Here is a 22637-nt window from a genome sequence, read left to right on the forward strand (position 1 = left end):
CATTAGTAGTCGTATTTTAATAATGGTTGCAAAGTGATCCTTCAAATGAAATACATTCCCAACCACTATTGAAAAAAAATATTTCAATAGTGGTTTTATTTCAACAGTGGTTGCAAAGTGATTTTTCTAATGAAATGCATTCCCAACCACTATTGAAATAATTTATTTCAATAGTGGTTTTATTTCAATAGTGGTTGCAACAACCATATCATTGGTATTTATTTACTTTTGACAGTGAAGGCAGCATAATAATCCATTCACAAAATAGTTCTTTGCAAAGCTCTTTTAGAATGATGGTACAAAAAAACAAACGCGATATGCATCGAAACACAACAGAGCAATTTTTAAAAACAAAAAAGTTTAAAAATATGAATGTTTTTTGTTTCCTTTCTGTGAAGAGTGAAAGTAACGTCGGACGTTCGGTTTTCATAAATTAAACATGTCATTCATTAACATGGTTTTCCTGATAATTTAGTCTCACCTTTAGGAGGTTACTTCAAAGTCAGTAAAATTAGAGCAGTGTGGAGTTTATTTGTAAATTATAACATTTCTGGGATTATTAATGGGACATGGTCACAATTTTTTGGTAAATTTTATTTTCACTTTTTTATTGTTGATAATATATTAGCAATGAATTTCTAATGATCAACAAAAAATTTAGAGTTGATCGTAGAGTTATAAGTATGATACAGAGTTCACAATTCTTTGTCATGTAAACAAGGCTCGTGCCTTGTTTTTTGTAAACATTGGTACAATATATCGTTAAAACTTCCTTTTTAAGCTTATCTTTCTATTAGTTTTTTAAGCCTATCGTTTTGATACATAAGTAAACAGTTCCTAATGTTTGTCACATTCATTTTAGATCTTAACATAGAACATGCTCTACAAAATGTAAACGAAAACATGACTTGAGCTTTGTTTACATCACAAAGAATTATGATCTCCGTATCTCGCATATAACTCGATGACTGACACTCAAATTTTGGTCGACTAATAGAAATGCTTTACTAAAGCATTGTAAACATTAAAAACGAAAAATTCATTTTTGAACAAAGTCGTGATTATGCCCCTTTAGATCAATAATAGGGAATTAGAGTATTACTCTTGATTGGATTTTAATAAATATATAATAAATGATAATAATCAATTTGAATGTTATAAATAATTTCTTTTTAAATCAATTTTCAAATCAATTTGGTTTATTCACTCAAACAATGAAATGGTATATGAGGTCAAACAGTATATACAGTTCAAACTTCAGAGATATATTTTTGTAAATAAATAAGTAGGTAGTAAAGAAGTAGTAAACAAGCATAAATATACAATATATACAATGAAGAAGGGGAAAAAGTAGAATTATGGAGGACAGACTATTATCTCGGGACAAATTATCATATCAGACTGTATAATTTGATAATAAAATAACATAATTGTACCATTAGTACAAGACATAAGCTCGCAGAACGTGGTATTCAGAGAATTAGGTGTTAATTAGTATTTGTCCTCAGGATATTTATGTCTTAACATCAGTAACTCTCAATAATTCAAGAATATCATGAAATTTGTCAGCAATTTTACCTAGATTAGACAGTTTACACACTCATTGGTTTAGAGCAATATTTTAACATCTCCCATTAGAGACTTGGAGATGGTGGTTTGAGGCTCTAAATTCATTAAAAAAATTCTGAGTTTGTGTGGCAATATATTAATGTAACATATTATTGTAATTAAAATAACTATTTTTTTTTCTTAAAAAATCTTGTATATTTGCCCATTGTCAGTATCAAATTATTGAATTTAATATTATCAATAAATTTGCTAAATAATCAAACTTATTAGATGACGTCTTAGGTAGCCACACACTGGGAGGCTACCAAGAGGCTACTCCATAGTAACTCAATGGGAGGCTTTTTTGCTGGATTCATGGTTATTTCCCTATGATAATCAACATATAGATAATGCCTCATTGAAGTATGCGGTATAAATTTGATTATTTATGTTTTCATAACTTAGTGAAAATCCCACCTGAAATAGTAAGTTGGAGGACAGAAAACAGACAACAATTTGTAAGAAGCATGAAAAAGGGATCCATAGCTGTGTATAGTGGAAGAGGAATGGTGATAGGTTGTGCTGGGGCAGGAAAGACAACTCTTGTAAAAAAACTGAAAGGAGAAAAAAATCCCGCCACCAAACCAACGAAAGGAATCGAAATCCATGTTCATGAATTTAAACTGAATGCTGAGGAGAACACCATTAAAAGTAAATACACATGTAGATATATATAAAGCACAGAGAAATTCACTTTTGTTGGAGCTCCACCGTCCGCCTCGACCGAGGCTTGAACTCACGACCTCTGGAGCCCATTCTCCTAGCAGTTAGCGGCCACCGCGCTCCCCACTCGGCCATCTTGTCAAGACAAAAATCTTGCTTTCGATGACGAACGGAACCTAGCGCGCTGGCCGCGCACTACACAGTCGCTTGAGATACAGGTAGAATACAGTTAAGCGACAATTTGAGAGGATCGGAACGATAAACATTACATAGATACACACATATATAACAAGCACAAACATTGCAATAACTCTCAAATTGACATATACATGTACCTGCCAATAGTGAATGATATAGATATATATAAAGCACAGAGAAATTCACTTTTGTTGGAGCTCCACCGTGCGCCCCGACCGAGGCTTGAACTAACGACCTCTGGAACTCATTCTCCTGGCAGTGAACGGCCACCGCGCTCCCCATTCGGCCATCTAGGCAAGACAAAAAAGCATCGGTCGGGGCGGACGGTAAAGCTCCAACAAAAGTGAATTTCTCTGTGCTTTATATATACTGTAGATTCCTTATTTTACGCGAGTACTTAATTCCGCGATTCAACGGTTTTCCATCAAATTGCGAGAACATAAAATCGCGAATGCCGAAATTTTATCATAGTTTCATGTAGTTTACATGTCTGAAAATTAAAAGCGAGATTTTAAAATTCGCGAGACGGGCTTTTCGCGATTTTATGCGGATATTAATTCCTCGCGTTTAATTAGGAATTTACAGTATCTATATTATTCACTATGGGCTGATATATGTCAATTTGAGAGTTATTGAGTTATTGCAATGTTTGTGCTTGTTTTATATATATATATATATATATATATATATATATATATATATATATATATATATATATATATATATATATATATATATGTTTCACGTGTGTTTTAAGGGGTTGTTACATGTATCTGAACGCAATTTTAGAACTTTGAAAAATTCCAGGAATAATATCATATGATACAATATCATATGATGCACAATTTCTTTTGTACAATATAGAATACTACTTTGTATCATATAATTTTATCACATGACGCAATTTTGTATTCGAACATTATATAACAATGTATCGTTTAGTAATGTATAAACAGATTATGTCATATGATATAGCATGAAATCTAAATATGATACAAATTTGTTTAATGTGATATTATGGCATGGCACACAATACACTATTTTCATAAAGATCATCAACTTTTGATTTTCATATAATAACTGTGATGCATTGACTCGATAAGCTCTGTAATCTTTGACTACATTCATCTATGCTTTATATTGCACAATGCTTTAAGCTTGCCTTAAATGCATTCTACATATGCTTATAAGTAGACTAAATAATCTTTTCAAGCCACCTTTGGACTATCTTTAAGCCTCAAAGCTGCCTAAAGGCTGCCGAGTGGAGGGGGGTAAAGAAAAAACAGTAAAAATTGCTGCTTGGTTCTTAAAAGGAGCATAAAGACTTTTTTAAAGCAACCTTTAATCCACCTTTAAAGACAATTTTTTGGTCATTAATATTAATGTCTAGCCTTTAAAAATCATTTTTGATCAGAATATTATTGTCTTTAATTATAATTTAACTTACTTTACCAAATCAAAAAACAAAAACAAAGAAAGACAACATTAATTGACATTTTTTTTCAATTTTGATCAATATAAAAATCTAAAATAATCTTTTTAGATATTACCTGTATGTAAATATTGTGAATATACGTTTATGTAAATATTCCAAATAAGAATATTGCCGTGCTTGTAGGCACAAGCCTCGCCTGTTGTGCATATCTTGTTTATCTTTTTGTTAGTTCAAGGTTTAACAAACAATAGATTTGAATTAAATATATATCAATACATTGTTTTGCAAGAGACATAGGAATGTATGTATCTTTTATTTTTTATTGAATGGCAAAATATAATATTATAATTGGGTACACGGCTTTTTAAATATCATTGCTCTAATTCATTTGTTTCCAATTTTTATCAATACGTTAAATACATATAAACGACTGTTGGAGCGCAGCTCAGATTTTAAAGCTTTTTTGTTTCTGTGGGTCGGTGACATATACTCTACCTTTACCTTCTGAATTTCTATACTACTAGTATAAACAAGCATGCGCTACCTTGATTAACCTTTAAAAGAATAAATAAAGACTTTAAACGACTTTTTGATGTTAAGTTCTGTGCTCTGAAGTAAATAACATATTCATATTCATTGCCATTATTTGGATTTTTAAAAAAATACACAAAACGGGTAAATTCTTGTAATTGAGTTTACAATTTTTTCAAGGTTGTAAGGAAAATGAGAAGAACAAAGGATGTCTATGTGTTACCCCTTCAGCAGGTGACCATAAAAGGGAAGTCAATATTGAAAATAAAGAACAAAGTGAAAATGAGAATGAAGAAAAGAATCCCAAAACCAACCGCCAAAACTCAGAACAAAGTAAGATTTTAAAGAAATTAAAGTTTAAATTAAAAATGATTATTCAACGAAGCTGGTTGAAGAGTGCACAAACTGTTGCAATTATTTATTCTTTTGAAAACTCCTATAATTAATATTGTGCTAATTGCTTTTACAAATCAGATAACGTATCTTTAGGATCAAATACAGTTCAATTATTTGAGTGTTAGTAAAAAAAATGCTTTAATCATGCATGACATCACGTTTTCCGAAACTAAACACAACTTGTCTCAATGCCTATTTTAGTGCCTTTTTTGCCTCTCACAAATGAGAAAATTACCAAAATTATTAAACATGACAGATGATTTATTGATATTGTTCATTCCTATCATGATAAACGGTAAGAGTTAAAAAAAAAAGCTTACTCAATCTATTCGATTAGTCTTTTTTGAACTGTGAAGAGTAATAATTATAAACTTAAGGCCATAAGGCTTTATATGTTATAATTTTAATACTAGTAAATGGAATATGAAGCAGGTCATATTTGGGACTTTTAATTACGATGTCTAAGTGAAAAAGTTTATGATCTCTGAAAAACCAATACTCCTATTTTTAACAATGGGTGGATTTTCAAAGACACAATTTAGCATAAGTTACTACCCGTCGGCGGCCATGGTCAAAATGCCTAGATTCCTTCATTACTCAACCAATTTCAGCCTTCTATAATGGAAATATCAACGTAGATAACAGGCATGTAGCATGGGGGAGGGGGCTACCCCCCCCCACCCACCCCGCCCCCACTTTCTCTCGCTGCAACAAGTTTTTTAAATTTAACATATAAAAATTGAATTATCATGGAGGTGCCCCCTCCCCTTTTTAGGAGTTTGTAAGAAATTGATATGAAAATAAGGAAATGAGGAGTGAAATTGACGTTTGAAGTTCTATACAGTCAGTTCAAGCATATTTTTACAACATACACCATAGCATTGCATAGCATTGAAATCTCATAGCTTAGCATTGAAATCTCATAGCATTGGAATCTCATACCATAGCATACAATCTCATAGAATCTCATTCGTCATATCATACCATAGCATACCATAGCATAACATACAATATTATATTAACGAGGTTTTAAATGTTTTTATCTTAAAAACTAAATGTACACATTGCAGATTTGTGGTAAAATTTGGCTTCATAATAGTTTACTTCGGAATTAAGAAACTCTTTTGTGTATGGATGCGTTTTTTTTTTTTTTTTTTTTTTTACATATGCTATAGCATACCATAGCATTGCATACCATACCATATCATTAAGCCCTTCATTTCAATTTCTCATAGCATAGCATACAAATCTCATAGCATAGCATACAAATCTCTTAGCATATCATTAAAATCGCATACCATAGTATAGCATACAATTGTAAAAGATATGCATGAAATGACTGAAATACGCCCCCCCCCCCCACCGAGGCTACTAACAAATTTATTTACCACAAAAAAATCTGCATCGCCGTCAAAAAAAGTTTTCTTTGGTATAATAAAGTATCTATTTACTGACTGTTCAGGCAATAGTTATTGGTCTCAAAGGTAGTAGAAAAAAAGGTATTTAATATAGTAATGTTTATTTGGACTATTTATATACACATATGTATATCACATACCAACTGTGTTGGCTTGACGATGTTGATTGATATAAATTCTGTCTGCAACATTTTTATACACTATTTAAAGTGATTTATAGGGAATATTTTTAAGATAACTGGTTTTAACGATATCTTTTCTACATATGCTAGCATTAATCACTTTTATAGTTTTATTTTGATTATATCTTACTTTGTACTAAAATATTCAATGAAAAATATTAAAACGGTATAGATAATAGAGGAAAGGGCAATCCATTTATCTAATACGAGGGTTGTTCAGAAATTATTGAGACATTTTCTCTTATTCTTTTAGTAAAAAAAGATAAACTCTTGAAATGTCACCTAAACGTAAATCAGGATAGAGATTATCAATGTGACAAGTTTCTTGTCCATGGCATGAATAGATCAATCCTCGTAAGCTGACCAACGTGCCTTTGTCCAGTGACCCGGCGCAACCGCAAAGTTTTTGCAACGTCATTTTAACGCTTCTTATTGATCCTGTGTTTTAAACACCTTACAAACGAACGGAAATAAGAATTATTCTTTATTTCCCACCTTTTGTTTTCATTTCAGATGTCATCATTTACATATTCTCTCATTCTTAATTTTTTAAGGGGAAAATCGAGTTATTTTTACCCGAAAGTCTAATTACTGTGAATGTCTTCTGCAGTCATTTTTTATATATTTTAGAACTGTTGACAACAGTTTGTGTGTCAAAAGTACTTGATAATTAATCCCTTTGGCCTAATTCTAGTTAAACAATCAGTGAAAAAAAATATGATGAACTCAAGCTCTATACCTTGTCTTGTCATTGTATAGCTTTTTTAAGCAATTGCGTGGCCTTAAAAGGTCTCCCCTGAGATTTCCACCAGTTTGACGGTTTACAATGCACCGCCTTGACGTCAAAATTCAATGTAAAGTCGTTGTCAGATTTCTATTGTTCGGTAAATATATGTGTACCATATCCGTATTTCAACTCGAACATCAGTGAAACTTAATCAAAAGTTAGTCGCAAAGAACAGCAAAATGAACATATTTAATTTGATTTCTTTTATCATTAACTGTAATTCTACGGACACTTATAGAGTAGATGTTTAAGTTGTTAAATCTCCGAGTTCATGGCTACGCCGGGTACCCCGACCACCGACTTGTTTATCTACCGTCGTAAACAAAATATTAAATATTCTTTTAATATTACTTTGTTTTATTATTTGTTGGTGTTTCTTCAGTGTCTATGCCAATTTTCACCAAAATTTGTCAATTAGAAAAGAAAATATTCGAGTTGTCTCAATAATTTCCGAACAACCCTCATAATGCAGCATTAGTTTCAAAAATTTGTTGAAATGTATCTGAAAATAAAAAAAAAATTTTCAAAATGTAAAATTGTATATTCGTGATTCATAGCTTTGAATGAAAAGTTTTTTTTGTTTAGGAATATCAAAATGTAATATAACTTAGGAAACATTTTGAAGAAAAGCGCCTAAGAGTTTGAGACTCGTGCTTTTATTTTGTTTATCAAATTGATCCAAAAGCTAAAGGTTAAACATGACTACAAACTTGTTTTTAAGTCCCATGGATACGTACACATAATTAAAGTTTGTTTTTTATTACTATAACAGCATATGAAAAGACAATAAACACTGGAGAAAACACAAGCAGCGCCTCGAAGGAAAAAGATGTTTCCTCTTCTGTTCAAGACGACACAACTTTTAATGCAAATACACTTATAGGCAACACAAGGAATTCATTTGATTTTCATAAAAAAATTAATGAATTCTTGCAGCAATGGGATTTTAGTGATTGTGGATATTCTGCAAACGAAGACAATTTAAAAATGCTAAGCCTTCTGGATTTTGCTGGACAGAGTGCTTACTATGCTTGTCATCATATTTTCTTCAGTCCGCGGGCGTTTTATATTCTTGTAGTAGATGCATCGAAAAACTTAAACAGTAAGGCCATTGAAGCATGCGACAAAGAGGGGCTAATTTACAGCGATTGGACATACGCAAGTAAATGTGTGAACTATTAAACAAACAATTCTCTACATTGCATACATGCTGGAAAATAAACCTACTATATTGATACTTTGCATTTGCACATTGCTAACTGTGAATTTATACTCGATTACAAGAATAAATTACAATTCAAGATGTTCAAAGGCAAAATGTATGTTCCTATTTCGTATTTTTAAATTTCATTTTCCGCACTAAAAACCTTTGACACAATTTCCTAAAATAAATTTTCATTGTGACATTGGTAGAAAAAGTAAAACGTTTCAACATCGATAGCCTTATAGTTTAACATTTTAAAAAAAATATTCTTTTTTGACAGATTATATACAATACTGGCTTGGATCCATTCATACATATGGTTCAGATTCAGCACCAGTAATATTGGTTGCCTCCCACTCTAAAGACGAAGAAACTGGCGGGGAGGTTAGATAATTTGTAGAATTTTTACTAAATGACATACAATGCAAACATATAAAATATATGATGTAACGTACATCAACTGATTATATACGCAGAGTTCCTTTCATTTATTTCTCGATGAAGTTTACCTAAATTAATGATAAATCAGTATTTACATACCTCATTATAAAATTAGTAAATGTACCGAGTTTTTTTTAGTAAAAAGTATTTTCCCGTCATACACGGGTATTGGCAAATTTATTTAAAAAGGTTCTATACCTTCTGTTTCATTTCGTAATAATTTAATTCTGGTTGTAACACGCTTTCTGATTGGCTGAAAAATTTATTTTATATTGTATAAAGAATGTTGCCTTCGTCATAGTAAGACAAATGTCAAAAACGTATCAATCCGCCTGACGTTACGTTTGAATTTTGTTCAATTTGATGTCATTTTATAGATCAAATGACCGTTTTTATCAACAATTGATAGCAAATAAATTATAAGGAATGAATTCAATATTTATTAGTTTTATACGATATAAAATGGTTTGGAACAGTTTACGCTTTTTTATAAACCGCTTCGCGGTTTATAAAGCGTAAACTGCCCCAAACCATTTTATATCGTATAAAACAAATAAATATTGAAATCATTCCTTAAATGATTTTTTGTTGTGTTATGCATTTTTCATACACCCGAAACTAATCTATACCCAAGGGTTATAAACATTTTTATGATATGCCAGTGCTTAAGGTCGTTCACCCTAATCATACCCTTCTTGCACGTTATAACCCCACTCGTTTTGAAGAAACAATCTTTGGTTTCATTTCCTCGTTTTTTGTCACATTGTGAACTTTCTAGTGAAATAATTTATCCCCTTGCTGTTATGTTTAATCACTATCTTAAGTGTGTTTTGGGGTATCTTTTTGAACTTTTGAGCAAAATTAAGCAACCTACCGATGAATAAAATAGTCCTATTTGATATCGTTACTTCTAATTTAGTAACCGTACATTATATTTTTTTTTGTTTTAGGTTCTTCAAAATTATTTTGGTGAAATTTACAGTAGTCTTCCAAAAGGTTTAGCAAAACACATTTGCAAAACACAATTTGCTGTAGAGAAAAATTCGGAAAAAAATATGAAAGATCTTAAAGATTACATTGCATTTACAATGACGAATCAGAAGCATTGGGGTGAACATGTCCCAGTTGCTTGGACTAAATTAGAATCTTTCCTTAAAAAAATGAGGGAGTCCATAAAAATTTGTCTTTTTTCATGCCTGCTTGAAACTGTTAAAAAGTCCAAAGACCTTCAAATCAATACGGAAGGGGAATTGAAAACTGCGCTCAAGTTTTTTCATGATACAGGAGTGATTTTATTTCGGAAAGAAATAGAAAATATTATCATTCTTGACGTGCAATGGTTTGTTGATGCATTTAAATGCATCGTAATTGATGAGAGACATTTTCAAACGATACCTCCAGATCAACAGAAAGAACGTAATTCGTTAACAAGCAGTGGTTTGCTGTATAATACGTTACTTGATTGTTTGTGGGGAAACAACGATTACCAGCAATACAAGGAGTACATTTTAATTCATATGGAAGGCCTAAATATGTTAGCAAAGGTAGACCCAACGTTTTGGTACGTACCATGCATGAACACGGAAAAATACACCACAGAAATTATTCGGGAAGACTGTAATGTTTCATCTACGCTCTGCTTTATGTTTGAATTTTTGCCATTGGTTATTTTTCATCGCCTTGTCTGTGCATGTATTAACAACATGAAAATGACTTTATGGGAATATGGAAAAACTTTGTGCATATACCATACTGTTGTCATTCTAAAATTGGAAAACATGAATAATCAAGTGCTTATTGGCATTCGTGATAAAAGTGAAAAAGATAGTGGAAGGTATCCCTTCTCAATTGAGATCCAAGCCGTAGTAGTTAAACCACGGCCCATTGACAATAACTCATGTTTTTTACTGAGAAAGAACATTTCTGAAATTCTGGAAACTTTGACAAAGACTTCTCATTCACACGGGAAACAATATTTAGAAGGATACAGATGTGAAATAAACCCGTATAATGATCTCCCAGAGGACAATATCTTACAAAGGGATAGTATGTCCAAAGATGTTGTTGACTGCACACGATGTGTTAAACGACATGTCGTAGATGTGGAATCTATCCTTGGTTTTTGGGAGGTAGGCGTTTTATATAATTGTTAGATTTCCATGCTTAAAAATTGAAATTTATTTCAAAACACACAAAACTCAATATCTTCCTCTTATATGGATGAGTTAAGATTACGCTATAAAAAGCAATAAAATGAAATGATTATATACTGATTGAAATCATGGTTTCGTTTATATGAGTCTGGGCACTGAGTATTTTGACAACGTTTCTAAATAATAAAAGCAAGAAACTGAACGAAAAGAAAGAAACGGTTAAAAATGTTACTTTTTTTGAACGAAAATAGATGAAGGAGTTATGACTTCTTTACAGCTATTCGAAACATTGATGTCAAAATGAAAATCGGTGATTACATGTCAAAAGTCAAAACTTTTCGCTATAATTTCGAAAAAACATATCACACCTGTGTATTCATGATAGGTACGTTGGTATAACAAATAAATAGAGAGAGAGTTAGATAGAGAGAGAGAGAGAGAAAGAGAGAGAAAGGGGGATACAGAGAATGAAAGGAAGGTCATTATCATGGATATATAAGTAGGAAAAGTCTAAATCAGTTATCGAGATCATGCGCTGATCATGAAAATGTTCATGCCCCCTCCCCCCGTCCGAGCCTCATCTCATCTCATCTGACTCCTCACTTCAGATTCACGCATAAAGATGCCCACTTTAAGCAACGCAGATTTTTCTTTGGTAACTATAACAAATCATTTGATGTCAAATAAATTTATTTCATATCCAAACCCGTAAGACCTAGATACACCTTGTTTACATGAAAAACTGAAAGTCCAAAAAAAGTAATTGTTCGAAGCAAAGGCATATTTCAGGGGGGGGGGGGTTCATAAACGAGTTAAATTTGTGTCTTGTTAATTTGGTTGTAGCGGGAGACAGTTTCGCAGGAAAGACCCGGTTAAAGTTTTGAAAAAAGGGAAATTTTGGGGTTTGAAAAGTTATTTGAGAGTTATAATTTGCTAGAATATTAAGTGCATTTATTTTGTGGGTAGAGGAGCTCATGTCTATTTCATTACAAATAGTAGTCCTAGTGTATCAGATATGGAACGAAAATGCGAAATTGTGGCCAACTTTTATAACTAAAGGGAGGGCGGCCAGAACATGAAATGGCACTCGACGGGAATTTAATTCATTCCCAATTAACTGTTGATTTTATGTACGGGTAAACATTTACCTATCATGTTTAATGGGAGTTGCTCGGGATGGGAGCGTGGCACGGGGCCTATGAAAACACATGTAATAACATGCATTCCCCAATCTAGAGAAACCAAACCATTTCTTAACACACTGCCCCATATACTTTATCAAATGTTATTTGAAAACTGGCATCAGGAAATTTAGCTTAACGCATGAAAACTGTTCAAGATAAATCAATAAAAAAGGACCAGACAGGAGTTTTGAAGGGAAGAATAATTGGGGAAAATATAAGACATATTTATGACCTTATGTAATATACAGAGCAGTATGATATACCAGGCTTTTTACTGTTAATTGACTTAGAAAAGGTTTTTGACACTATCTCATTGAGTTTTATCTCAAAAACAATAACTATAAGACTTCTATAACTGTGGATACTCTTTCAAAAATTTGATAAAAAACATTCTATAATTCAAAGGCTATCTTCTTTGTGCCGAGATTTTAGGAATATTAATAAGAGATGTAAAAAGGTTTACTTATAGATGGAGAAGAATACAAAATATCTTAAATACCACATCCATTATAATGGATGACACACCGCAATCATATGAAGCATTTGTATGATTTTAGACTCCTTCGCACAAGTGTCAGGCTTGACATTTTTGTTTTTGATTGGTAGCCAAAAAATGTTCAAAGGATGCATTTTATCACTTACGATGAAAACTTGGTTGAAACAATTTAAATTTTGAGATTCTGGGTATAAAAGTTTTCGTTTCGCTAGAACAAAATAGAAGACTTAAATTATTTTTCATTTCCTATGGGGTTGTAAAGCTCAAAAAGTATGGAAAAGTACAATCATACAAAATTATAGTCGTGGGGGTCTTTAAACGGTTGATTAGGGAATTTTATCTTCTAAGATAAAAAGACTTATTAGAGCTGACACAAAATGGGTAACGATTTTGGAATCAATTTTGAAACTCAGTATCTCTGAAATATGGAGAAGTAGTTTAGAATATTCGTACACTCTATGTAAAAATTTGGAAAACTATTTTTTGAAAGACGTGTTCCTCAGCTGATTAAAGATTAAGGAGCAAACTCAACTTAATAAACCCCAAATTATAAATTAACATATATGGTAAATGAACAATCCAAAATTAAAGTAGATAATAAAAAAATCAATATTTTAAAAAGTTTATGTCAATACAGAATATGTGATCTACTTAATATAGATGGAAAAATTTTAAGCTTTGAAAAATTGAAACATTAATCCAAAGACAATTGTAATAGAGTAAGCAAGTATTAAAACTGCATTTATGACCAGACTGCTTACACAAGATATAACTTACAAAATTTACAATGCGCAATATAATATGGATCAATTATCCCAAATCATATTTTACTGTTTATAAATACATGTAAAGGTTGTAAACACGTGTACATTTTACTATTGGATAAAAAAGAGAGATATGCACATCTATATCAAAATGGAAAGAAAAAGATTACAAATATTCACAAACTTCTTGGAATAAACTTTTTGAACTCCTATTTAAGTCTACACAGGAATTAAACTACATTGGCTACAATATCAAATACTTCATAAGATTGATCTTGTACTGCCACTGATATTTTTGATCCGTGGGATGCCAAATAAGATGACAATCAGTTAACCTATATGGTAAAAGACTGCAATACAAAATAATACAATCATAAGAAAAACAATTAAAAAAATCATATGTAAAACAATAGTACAGTTTCATCCTTAGACACACTGATAATTTTTATGTCACGAATAATTTCTATAGTTATAAAATTTAAGCAGGACTTTTGTGCAAGGCAATTATATGCTGTACTTAAAATATCGAACAGACATTCAATATGATTTCTTATGAAATATGCTTACATGTTCAATATAATCTCATTCATTGAGATACATTCTAGTGTGATGTACGACGTAGACACTAATGGCACACCATAATCCTGCACGAGGCCTTCAGATATCATAAATGTTAAGAGTTGGACAAGTAATTGAGATATATGAATTATACAAAGTGTTCTTTGAAATAAAAAGAGTGTTTTGGCATGTGCACAAGTACGTACACTGTTATTTCCTCAGATAACCATCCAAAAACAACAAAAAACATGGTGCGCCGTATGGCACACTCAAACTAGTGTACGCGGGAAAAAGAACGAGGTAAACCTACAGTTCATCAAACAAAATTTGTTGTCTACATCCCATAATGCTCTCTGATGTTTTCACCCGTGGTGCTATGCCAACAATGGCTGACTTTTAACTCGTAACTTACGTCGTTTTACGATTTGAAGACATGTTTTGAGTACCGCATATTGGTTGGCGAGACTCATGTTTCCATACCTTCGTATTGAGTCGAGATACGTTAACAAAGACTAACAAAGTCATGGATGACGTCACAGTGCTCTCGTGCTATATTCCCTGCGATAAATTTAGAGGTGTATCAAACATATGTAATGCGTGTACTTGCTATTTCAGTATAGACTGCGATACCTGCCTCATTGACGTATGATTTGTTTTTAGTTTTTTTAATATAGAGATTATATAGATATATACTAGCAAGAGCCATACTTTACCGTCATACCGATCCATTTTTAAGCTAATTGTGCATGCAAGTACTGTAGGCAGGTAAGTATATCAGTAGGGAAGAAATAAACAATATGACATTTTGAACTAATTAAAAAGAAATAAAGAGAAAAAAGAAACAGTTAAAAAAATACGTAGATATTGCATATAGTCAAACCATTAAATTTAAAAGTGAAAAATTACACATCTACAAACAGGGCCCCGGGCACACACACACACACACACACACACACACACACACACACACACACACACACACACACACACACACACACACACATACACACACACACACACACACACACACACACACACACACACACACACACACACACACACACACACACACACACACACACACACATTTTGGAAATTAACTTTGCACAAAATTGAATTCGTGAATTCTCTGTTGAGCTGAGCAAATTACGGCGATCTTTTTTCAATTACTTTCTTAAATACTGGTTTGTTTCTTCATATAACAAAACAAATGTTGACTGTGTTTTCGGGCAACGTTGATAATATTAGCCCCCTTGGGACGAAAATATTGCCCTCCAGTTCGCGTCGGGCAATATTTTGTCCCTCGGTGGCTAATATAATCAATGTTGCCCTCAACCCAAGTCAATATTTATAATATATATATATATATATATTTATATATATATATATATATATATATATATATATATATATATATATATATATATATATATATATATATATATAATCAAAAAAGAAAATGAACAGTTCCAAAGTTTCTATTCACTAGCGCTTTCTGGATTTACATCCTTCTTCAGGTGAATGTACATAAGTTACATATATATATATAACTTAAATAAATAAATATATATATATATATATCAAGTTGCGGTTATTTTGCCATCAGGATTTACTCCATCCATGATATATAGATAGCACAAAACGTTCATTAACTAAACTTATGATCTAAAGCTTCATACTACATGTATATTTAAAAACTGTTATAAAACCACAGTTTCCTTATATTTACACAAGCACTACAGTACACTAAAATGCGATAAAATTGCAGCGCTTTTTCTACTGTTTACCGTTGTTTGAAACATGGCCGTCCTCGTTGCGACGTTACAGCCTGTCTAGACAAGAAAGCGCGCGTTCAGTTAACTGTTAAAATAAGGACCTGGGTTTTATTGGAGTATCTCCGCTATTACTTGGTCAATTTTGGTGAAGCTTTTGAAGCATGCACAATTTGATTAGATCATTCTATTGTGTAACGTGGTTGAGTCAGGCGATCTCCAAATAACACTCCAGACATTTTCAATTAATGAATTTATTTACAAGAAAATAAATCAATAGAGAATATTAAAAAATTCTCACTCGCTTTCACTCTAACTCACACACTCACTCTCGTTAAAAAAAAAACTAAATGTTTAAATCTAAACCCCAAAAATTAAATTCCCTTTTTTGACAATTACTAGCTATAAATAATAGACAGCTAAATGATCTTACTTATAATGATCAGTTCTCAAACACAACGAGACTGTAATGCTTATACTGTTGATGTTGCCAAACGTTCACAAGAACACTTCTTGTCCACTAGTCTTATCGCTATAGGGTTCCACTTATATATATATATATATATATATATATATATATATATATATATATATATATATATATATATATATATATATAATTAAGAGGATATCTGCATGATCATTATTTTTAAGAAAATATTGGTGCAGAAAATCATCTTGGTATGTAGCCGTTTGTTGTTTTTAAGGAAAAATGAAAATAAATAATGGGATTTAGTACAAAACTGATACCTGTATGCCTAACAATACATTGAATTATATAGCTTTTTAACATATCACGTGACAACATTTTCCAGTCGAATGTTTTCATCATCAAGTGAGTAAGGTTATAAAACGTCACACAAGTTTACACCAGGTAGTTACACTAATTAGGTTTTTGACTGTAGCCTTTGCAACTTTTGCCACAGAGATCAAACACTGCGTACTGGCATCGAGTCTTCATGTATCTTGTGATCCTCCGTCCGTCAATCTTTGTTAACTTTCACATATGAGGCTGTGAAAATGAAGAGTATCTCATCGGCATAGTATATTTATAGAGCTTGGCATCTTAAATAAAAACACAAAAAATATTCACTTAGATGTGGAAAATGAAAAGTCATAAATACCAATAGACCAAACAAAAAATATTGCTGTTAAATGGTAACTACCTTTTCCAGTATTTTCATCATTTAAAATAGATATGTATTGCATGACCTCTGAGACAAAAAATGAATTAAATAAAATGTTGGCATCTTTTAATTGTGTAGAATCAACAAGTTCAAATTATGATTACACACAATAAGGTAGGCCCACAACGTGTGCTGATTTTTAAACCGATATACGTCTTAGAAAATGTATGTAATTTTTTATCTTTAAAGAGCTAATTGACTGTTCACAGATGTTCAAAAACTGCAGGAAATAATATACCAGTGTTATATATAATTTATATATTGCAATATATTTTCACCCCTACCCTTTTAAAAAATATTGAGTCTTACATCAGAAAGTTATGGTACTTAACTTTGCTAAATATCAAATTTTACTGTTCTTAATTATTTAAAGTGTTTTAAGTCAAAGTAGTTGGCCATTGTTGCTCAGGTGAGCGATGTGGCTCATGAGCCTCTTGTTATTCTTAATAAAATATTTGATGAATTTGCGATATATACAAGTAGCAGGATAACCGAACTGTATGTTGTTCACTAGATTCATTCGAATACCCCTTTTTTAGCCCACCGAAAATGGACAATCAAGTGGTGCACGTGGTGGAATTGCAACAGATTCAGTATTCTACCAGAGAGACCCTGGAATAAAAAACGAAGACTCACGAATGGTGAGAGTTAGTACCTGAAGTAGAACATGAATCTCATTCCGCTTACATCATTTCTGTTGTTATTTAAATTGTGTACAAAGCATTATAAGACAAAATATTAAATGCTTAGATAATGTCTAATTTTCCAAATCGATTTTATAATATCAGATCTAAAAGTTCATATATATTTTGGGATATGCAAATTTCATTTTGACTGTTTTGTTTGCTATCTTTCATCGACTTTCAAATACACATGCAAATGTAGACCCACTCATTGATCATCGCTTATGAACGAAATTTTTTCGTGCAGATGAATTTGTTCCTCGCAATTAACATATGATGTGAATGGGTATCAAATAAAAATAACCTATTGCACAAATTTTTAAAACAAATATTCACTCAGTTGGAAATGTTCGATTAAAGTTTGGGGTTTTTTGGTATGAAATTGAACGATTTCTAAATTATACCAAACATTCATAAATCCATATAAGAACATTTTGATCCAACAGAATCACATTATCCTCTTTCGTTTATAGTACAAGAGTGACCAATGTTCAGAAAAGTCGAACTATGCTCACCTTTGCGTATGTTTTTCCATGACACATTGTTGACTGACAGGACAAATGCAAAAAACGTTTTGTTTATCTAAACATGTTTCATCGTCTTGTGTTTCTTTATTCAATATTTAGTAAATAACATAAAGAAACGCAAAATGATTTGTTTAGGCCTAATGCTTATTAACTTATTAGATAGTTCAGGGTGAATGAAATGAAGCAGAGCGATCGCAAAAACTGTTAACGTGTTATGAACAGACCAAATGTTCTGTGTAATTTATAAGCGTTAATCTTCCCATTATGTCAGCGATTGTACTGTGCTCAGCGCTGACGCGTCTCGGACTGTACAATATCTGACAGAACGAACAGTGTGAGGCTTATAACAACTACTTATCACAAAATAGTTTGTTTTTCATTATCACCAGCGGGTTTTTGTGTTCTTATTAAATTTCAACAATAAAACTTGATACACCGGATACTCAATTTATAAAGAGTTTGTATGTGTTCATTAGAATGACCGTTTGACTGGAAATGATGATGTAAAAGCCAGCATCCCTTTTGTTGAAGCTATGAACGAGGATCAGCACGATAGCAAAACATCAATCTCTTCCTCATACAATAGAGACATCTTGTCAGAAAATGAAGGTTCACAAGTAAGTAAAGGCATGTTTGTCATGGCATCATAATTTTGTTTGACCGAGTCCATCAAAAAGATCTCGTTCTTTAAAAACACTACATAATAGCCTGCGCAAGCGCGGGAATTAACATTTTACACATTAATATGGTATAATGCTTCATATGTTGAAAAATGTTTTTGGTTCATTTTTTGTATATACTTTGTCCGATTTTTTCCTTAACTTATTCTTTAAAATTGAAATAAAAAAAACTGCATTGTTAGATATTTAGAGGAGCGGGCAGGGATGAAAAATCTAAATTGAAATGGATAATATATACATGTACATATACGTGGCTTTAATTCTGTTTGTTGAAGCTGCCTGAAAAAATGAACTTTTTTATTGTGTTCATTTCAAACCAGTTAATTGGTATTTAGTGTATTTCAGTAAAATTTCTATTACAGTCCAAAACAAGTATTTCAGATAAAAGACTGTTTTGAAAAACAATATGAAGAGGCGGGACGCCCTATTTTATGCATAGTTTACATCATTTATCCATATAGACGTAGAATCTGTTCATTAAATAACGTTTAAAATCTAATGTCTTAGTTTTACTCCCAATCTGTCGTGGTATGAAAATGTATGAAATCAAAACACGCTAGGTTATTCATATTTATATGCATAAATTAAACCAAAGTTGTCTGATTCAAAGTATCTGCCCGATGCATATGATTAACTCGCCCTACACTTTCCGCCATTATGTCAATAAGTCAACCCGTTTTTTGGCACCGCGTTCTGAAAAGTTCTTTCCATAAATACTAAAAAAGCATTAAATGTTCCATTTTATATATTAACTTTTTGTATTAATCGAAGTCCGATCCAAGGTATCTGCCCGCGATGCATGATGAACTTGTCCTACACTTTTCGTTTATTAGTCAATCCGCGTTTTTGGTTACCCCGTTCTGGAAAGTTCTATCCATTCTCTCACCAGAGGTCGTGCTTCGTAAGCGAATCAGAAACTAAAATCATTCACCGAAGAAACGAATCAACTCATTTTATTTATTCAACATTTGTCAAATCTTAACTTTTATGTATTTTCTAAATAAGCTCACAGTAAATATATTCACTCTTTACTTATTTATTCAATATTATTTCATTGCAAGTATATATTTTGATCGAAACTACGCCTGACTTGGATCCGCCAAAGCATGTCCACCACCTTACTCTCATTTTTGCTATTTCGGGCTTGTTTATCGAAAATGAAAGTAGGTTTTTGATTAATTTCACAATTATAACCTATCAGATAAAATTAAATTATACATTACGGACATCATCTCACATGTGTTGAAATATCAAAGGTGTAAGCAGTTACTCTGGTGCAGGCGTTTAAAAGTTTATTTGCAAAATGCCTTAATTTATAACACGTATAGATTCTCCAGTCAAAAACTTTTAATCATATATAACTCAATACTGCTGGAACAAATCAAAATTTGCGGACAATACGTTGTTGCTGAATCACTTCTTCTGCTTGTAAACGATGAACTAATAAATGCAACAGAACTTAAGAATGAAGATATGCTATGTTGCAACAGAGCTAGCCAAAGAATTGTTTTCACATGGTATGTTAAAACATGTATATGTAGGTGTCTAAACATAAACCATCCTTTTAATTTTAAGCTATTATAATACTGATCACTTCACAATCACATTTTAAAAAAAGGATAGTTTAAATGTAACTTTTTTCTTCATGTTTTTTTTATAAGCAAATAAAAATTAAAGCCATTTGAATTATGAGATACACTGATCATTTTCGGTTCTTGCATTGCCCACTGTTTTGCATCAAATTAAAGATCCTTTTACATGAGTAAATTTGCTTCATTTTTTAAATTTGCTTTAAAGTTCGGAAAAGAAAAAAAATTGTTTAGTCACTGAACCTGTATTTTGAGATGACCCCGAAGAAGAACAATGGAATATTTTCTTGAAAATTCTAGTGTTGGTGTGAATTACATTTGGTTGAAAATAAAGAGTTTTGTGTTTGTAGTTTTTACGCCAAAAAAAAACCGGTGTAACGACGAAAAGTTGCCCCCATAGAATAGTGTCCCAGGGGTCAAATTTCTACGGAGAAAACTCACCCACGGTGAGTATTCTATGACAAGTAGGATCCTTTTTCTACAGTAGAAAACCATTCCAAACGTGTAGGTCTACGACTCCCCACACGATGAAAACTGACCCCCATAGAATTTTGACCTCAATTATAAACTCATATGTTTGGCGAGGGGTTGGCGCAGCGAAAGCAAATTAAAGATTTGCTGAACTATAGATGCGCCTCTCGTTTTACTCTACATTTTAGAGTTACATATATAACATCAGTTTAAACAAAGCGATGTCTGTGTTTTTCTAGAAGTACTCGATCGTCAGCTTGCCATGTGGAACCCTTTGCTAAGCTTTCGTAGGGTTGTAACATTCCCCTTAAGTACATGATGATGCGCTCGCGTGCACTCCCTTTTTGCATTTTTGCAATTTATTGCATTTGATGAAAGTATCACAGTGCAAAATTCACTGTTCTTTTTTAACTTTAAATTAGACCTTACTTTTCAAATGCAACAATTCTTTTAGTATATTTACTTACATTTTAATGTTTATAAATAATTTCAATGTGTTTGACACTTGTCAGACTTTATGTTGGTAATTTCAAAGAGACAGAATGTTGTGTCTTACTGCTTTAATCTCTTAAAACAACATTTTGTATTTATCAGTTTTTATGTAAAGGACATCAAAGACATCTTGAGTTTATTACATTATTTAATATATGTCAATCTTTCACTCAGCTTACTTAATGTCATCGCCTGTAAATTTTCACTCATTGTTAAAGAATCGTAGAGTCCTGGACAATTGTCAATCTTTAGTCTGGAATATGGCGGTCAGCATTGGCCAATCGCCCGACTTATCTAGAGTCTGAGTTTAGAAGCCAATGCCTTATTAGGGCTTTTCGACTTTTGGTCGAAAAGACCTATTGTTTTCGTTCTGTTTTATTAGGGCTTTTCGACTTTCGGTCGAAAAGACCTATTGTTATTCTGATGTTTTATTATTATTATTCTATACTCTCGACAGAATTTCCGTCAGCGATTTTTTGAAAACGGAAAGAAATATTTAAACAAAAATTCAATAGTCTTATAGCAATTGTTGATGACACAAGTATGTAAGGTTTTGGACTTCCGGTTTCGACACTTCCGGTTTTGACAAGGAATATACTAAGAATTCATTAAAACGTAATATCATTATTATGTTTTAAGGAAGGAGTCTTTTCTGGTTTTCGACTTGCCAAACGTAAATTTGATTAATTGTTCATTAAATCAAGATGAAAGGAAATTAAAATAGTATATTTTCCTTTCTTTTTTACTATCATACAACTTGGCATAGAAAAATGTAATGAATGTTTAGAATGGAACAAGAACTATATTTTTGGCGTAATATTGGCGTATGAAAATATCACATGTTGCGCAATTCAGAATTGCTGCAGATTATATATATATAATGAGTCTGTTTAAGCATTTTAAAAACAAAAACAATAATGTTGGATTTTTTTTTACTAATGTGAACTAATAATATGATACTTGGGTTTCAGAATATGTTTTTAAAATATGATTTGCCTATCAAATAACATTTTTATAAGCCTTTTAAAGCGCTCATTCTTTACATAGATTTTTGTGAAAAAATCACTAAAATCAGTTTTTCTCTCTAATGAAACGGTCAATATATTAGCTTTTCTGTCAATTTATATCTTTATATAAAGTCTTCATAATACATAAAAATTAGAAATATTTTATTATTGGAAGCATAAAAAAATAATCAAAATTTCTTCAAAATTTAAG

The 22637-nt window shown here is 31.8% G+C and overlaps 1 protein-coding gene across 1 annotated transcript in view; it reads left to right on the plus strand.

The window, feature by feature from the left end:
• Positions 1-11892, plus strand: part of LOC105322597 (uncharacterized) — a 53045-nt gene extending 41153 nt beyond the window's left edge. Inside the window, exons 9-14 of the mRNA XM_066067804.1 lie at positions 2014-2259; positions 4616-4768; positions 7991-8380; positions 8703-8806; positions 9814-10992; positions 11860-11892. Coding sequence (XP_065923876.1) covers positions 2014-2259; positions 4616-4768; positions 7991-8380; positions 8703-8806; positions 9814-10992; positions 11860-11892 — 2105 coding nt within the window. The remainder of the gene's footprint in view (positions 1-2013; positions 2260-4615; positions 4769-7990; positions 8381-8702; positions 8807-9813; positions 10993-11859) is intronic.
• Positions 11893-22637: the final 10745 nt, after the last annotated feature.

Source organism: Magallana gigas, chromosome 7 (genome assembly GCF_963853765.1).
Source record: "Magallana gigas chromosome 7, xbMagGiga1.1, whole genome shotgun sequence".
In the NCBI taxonomy this organism is placed as follows: domain Eukaryota; kingdom Metazoa; phylum Mollusca; class Bivalvia; order Ostreida; family Ostreidae; genus Magallana; species Magallana gigas.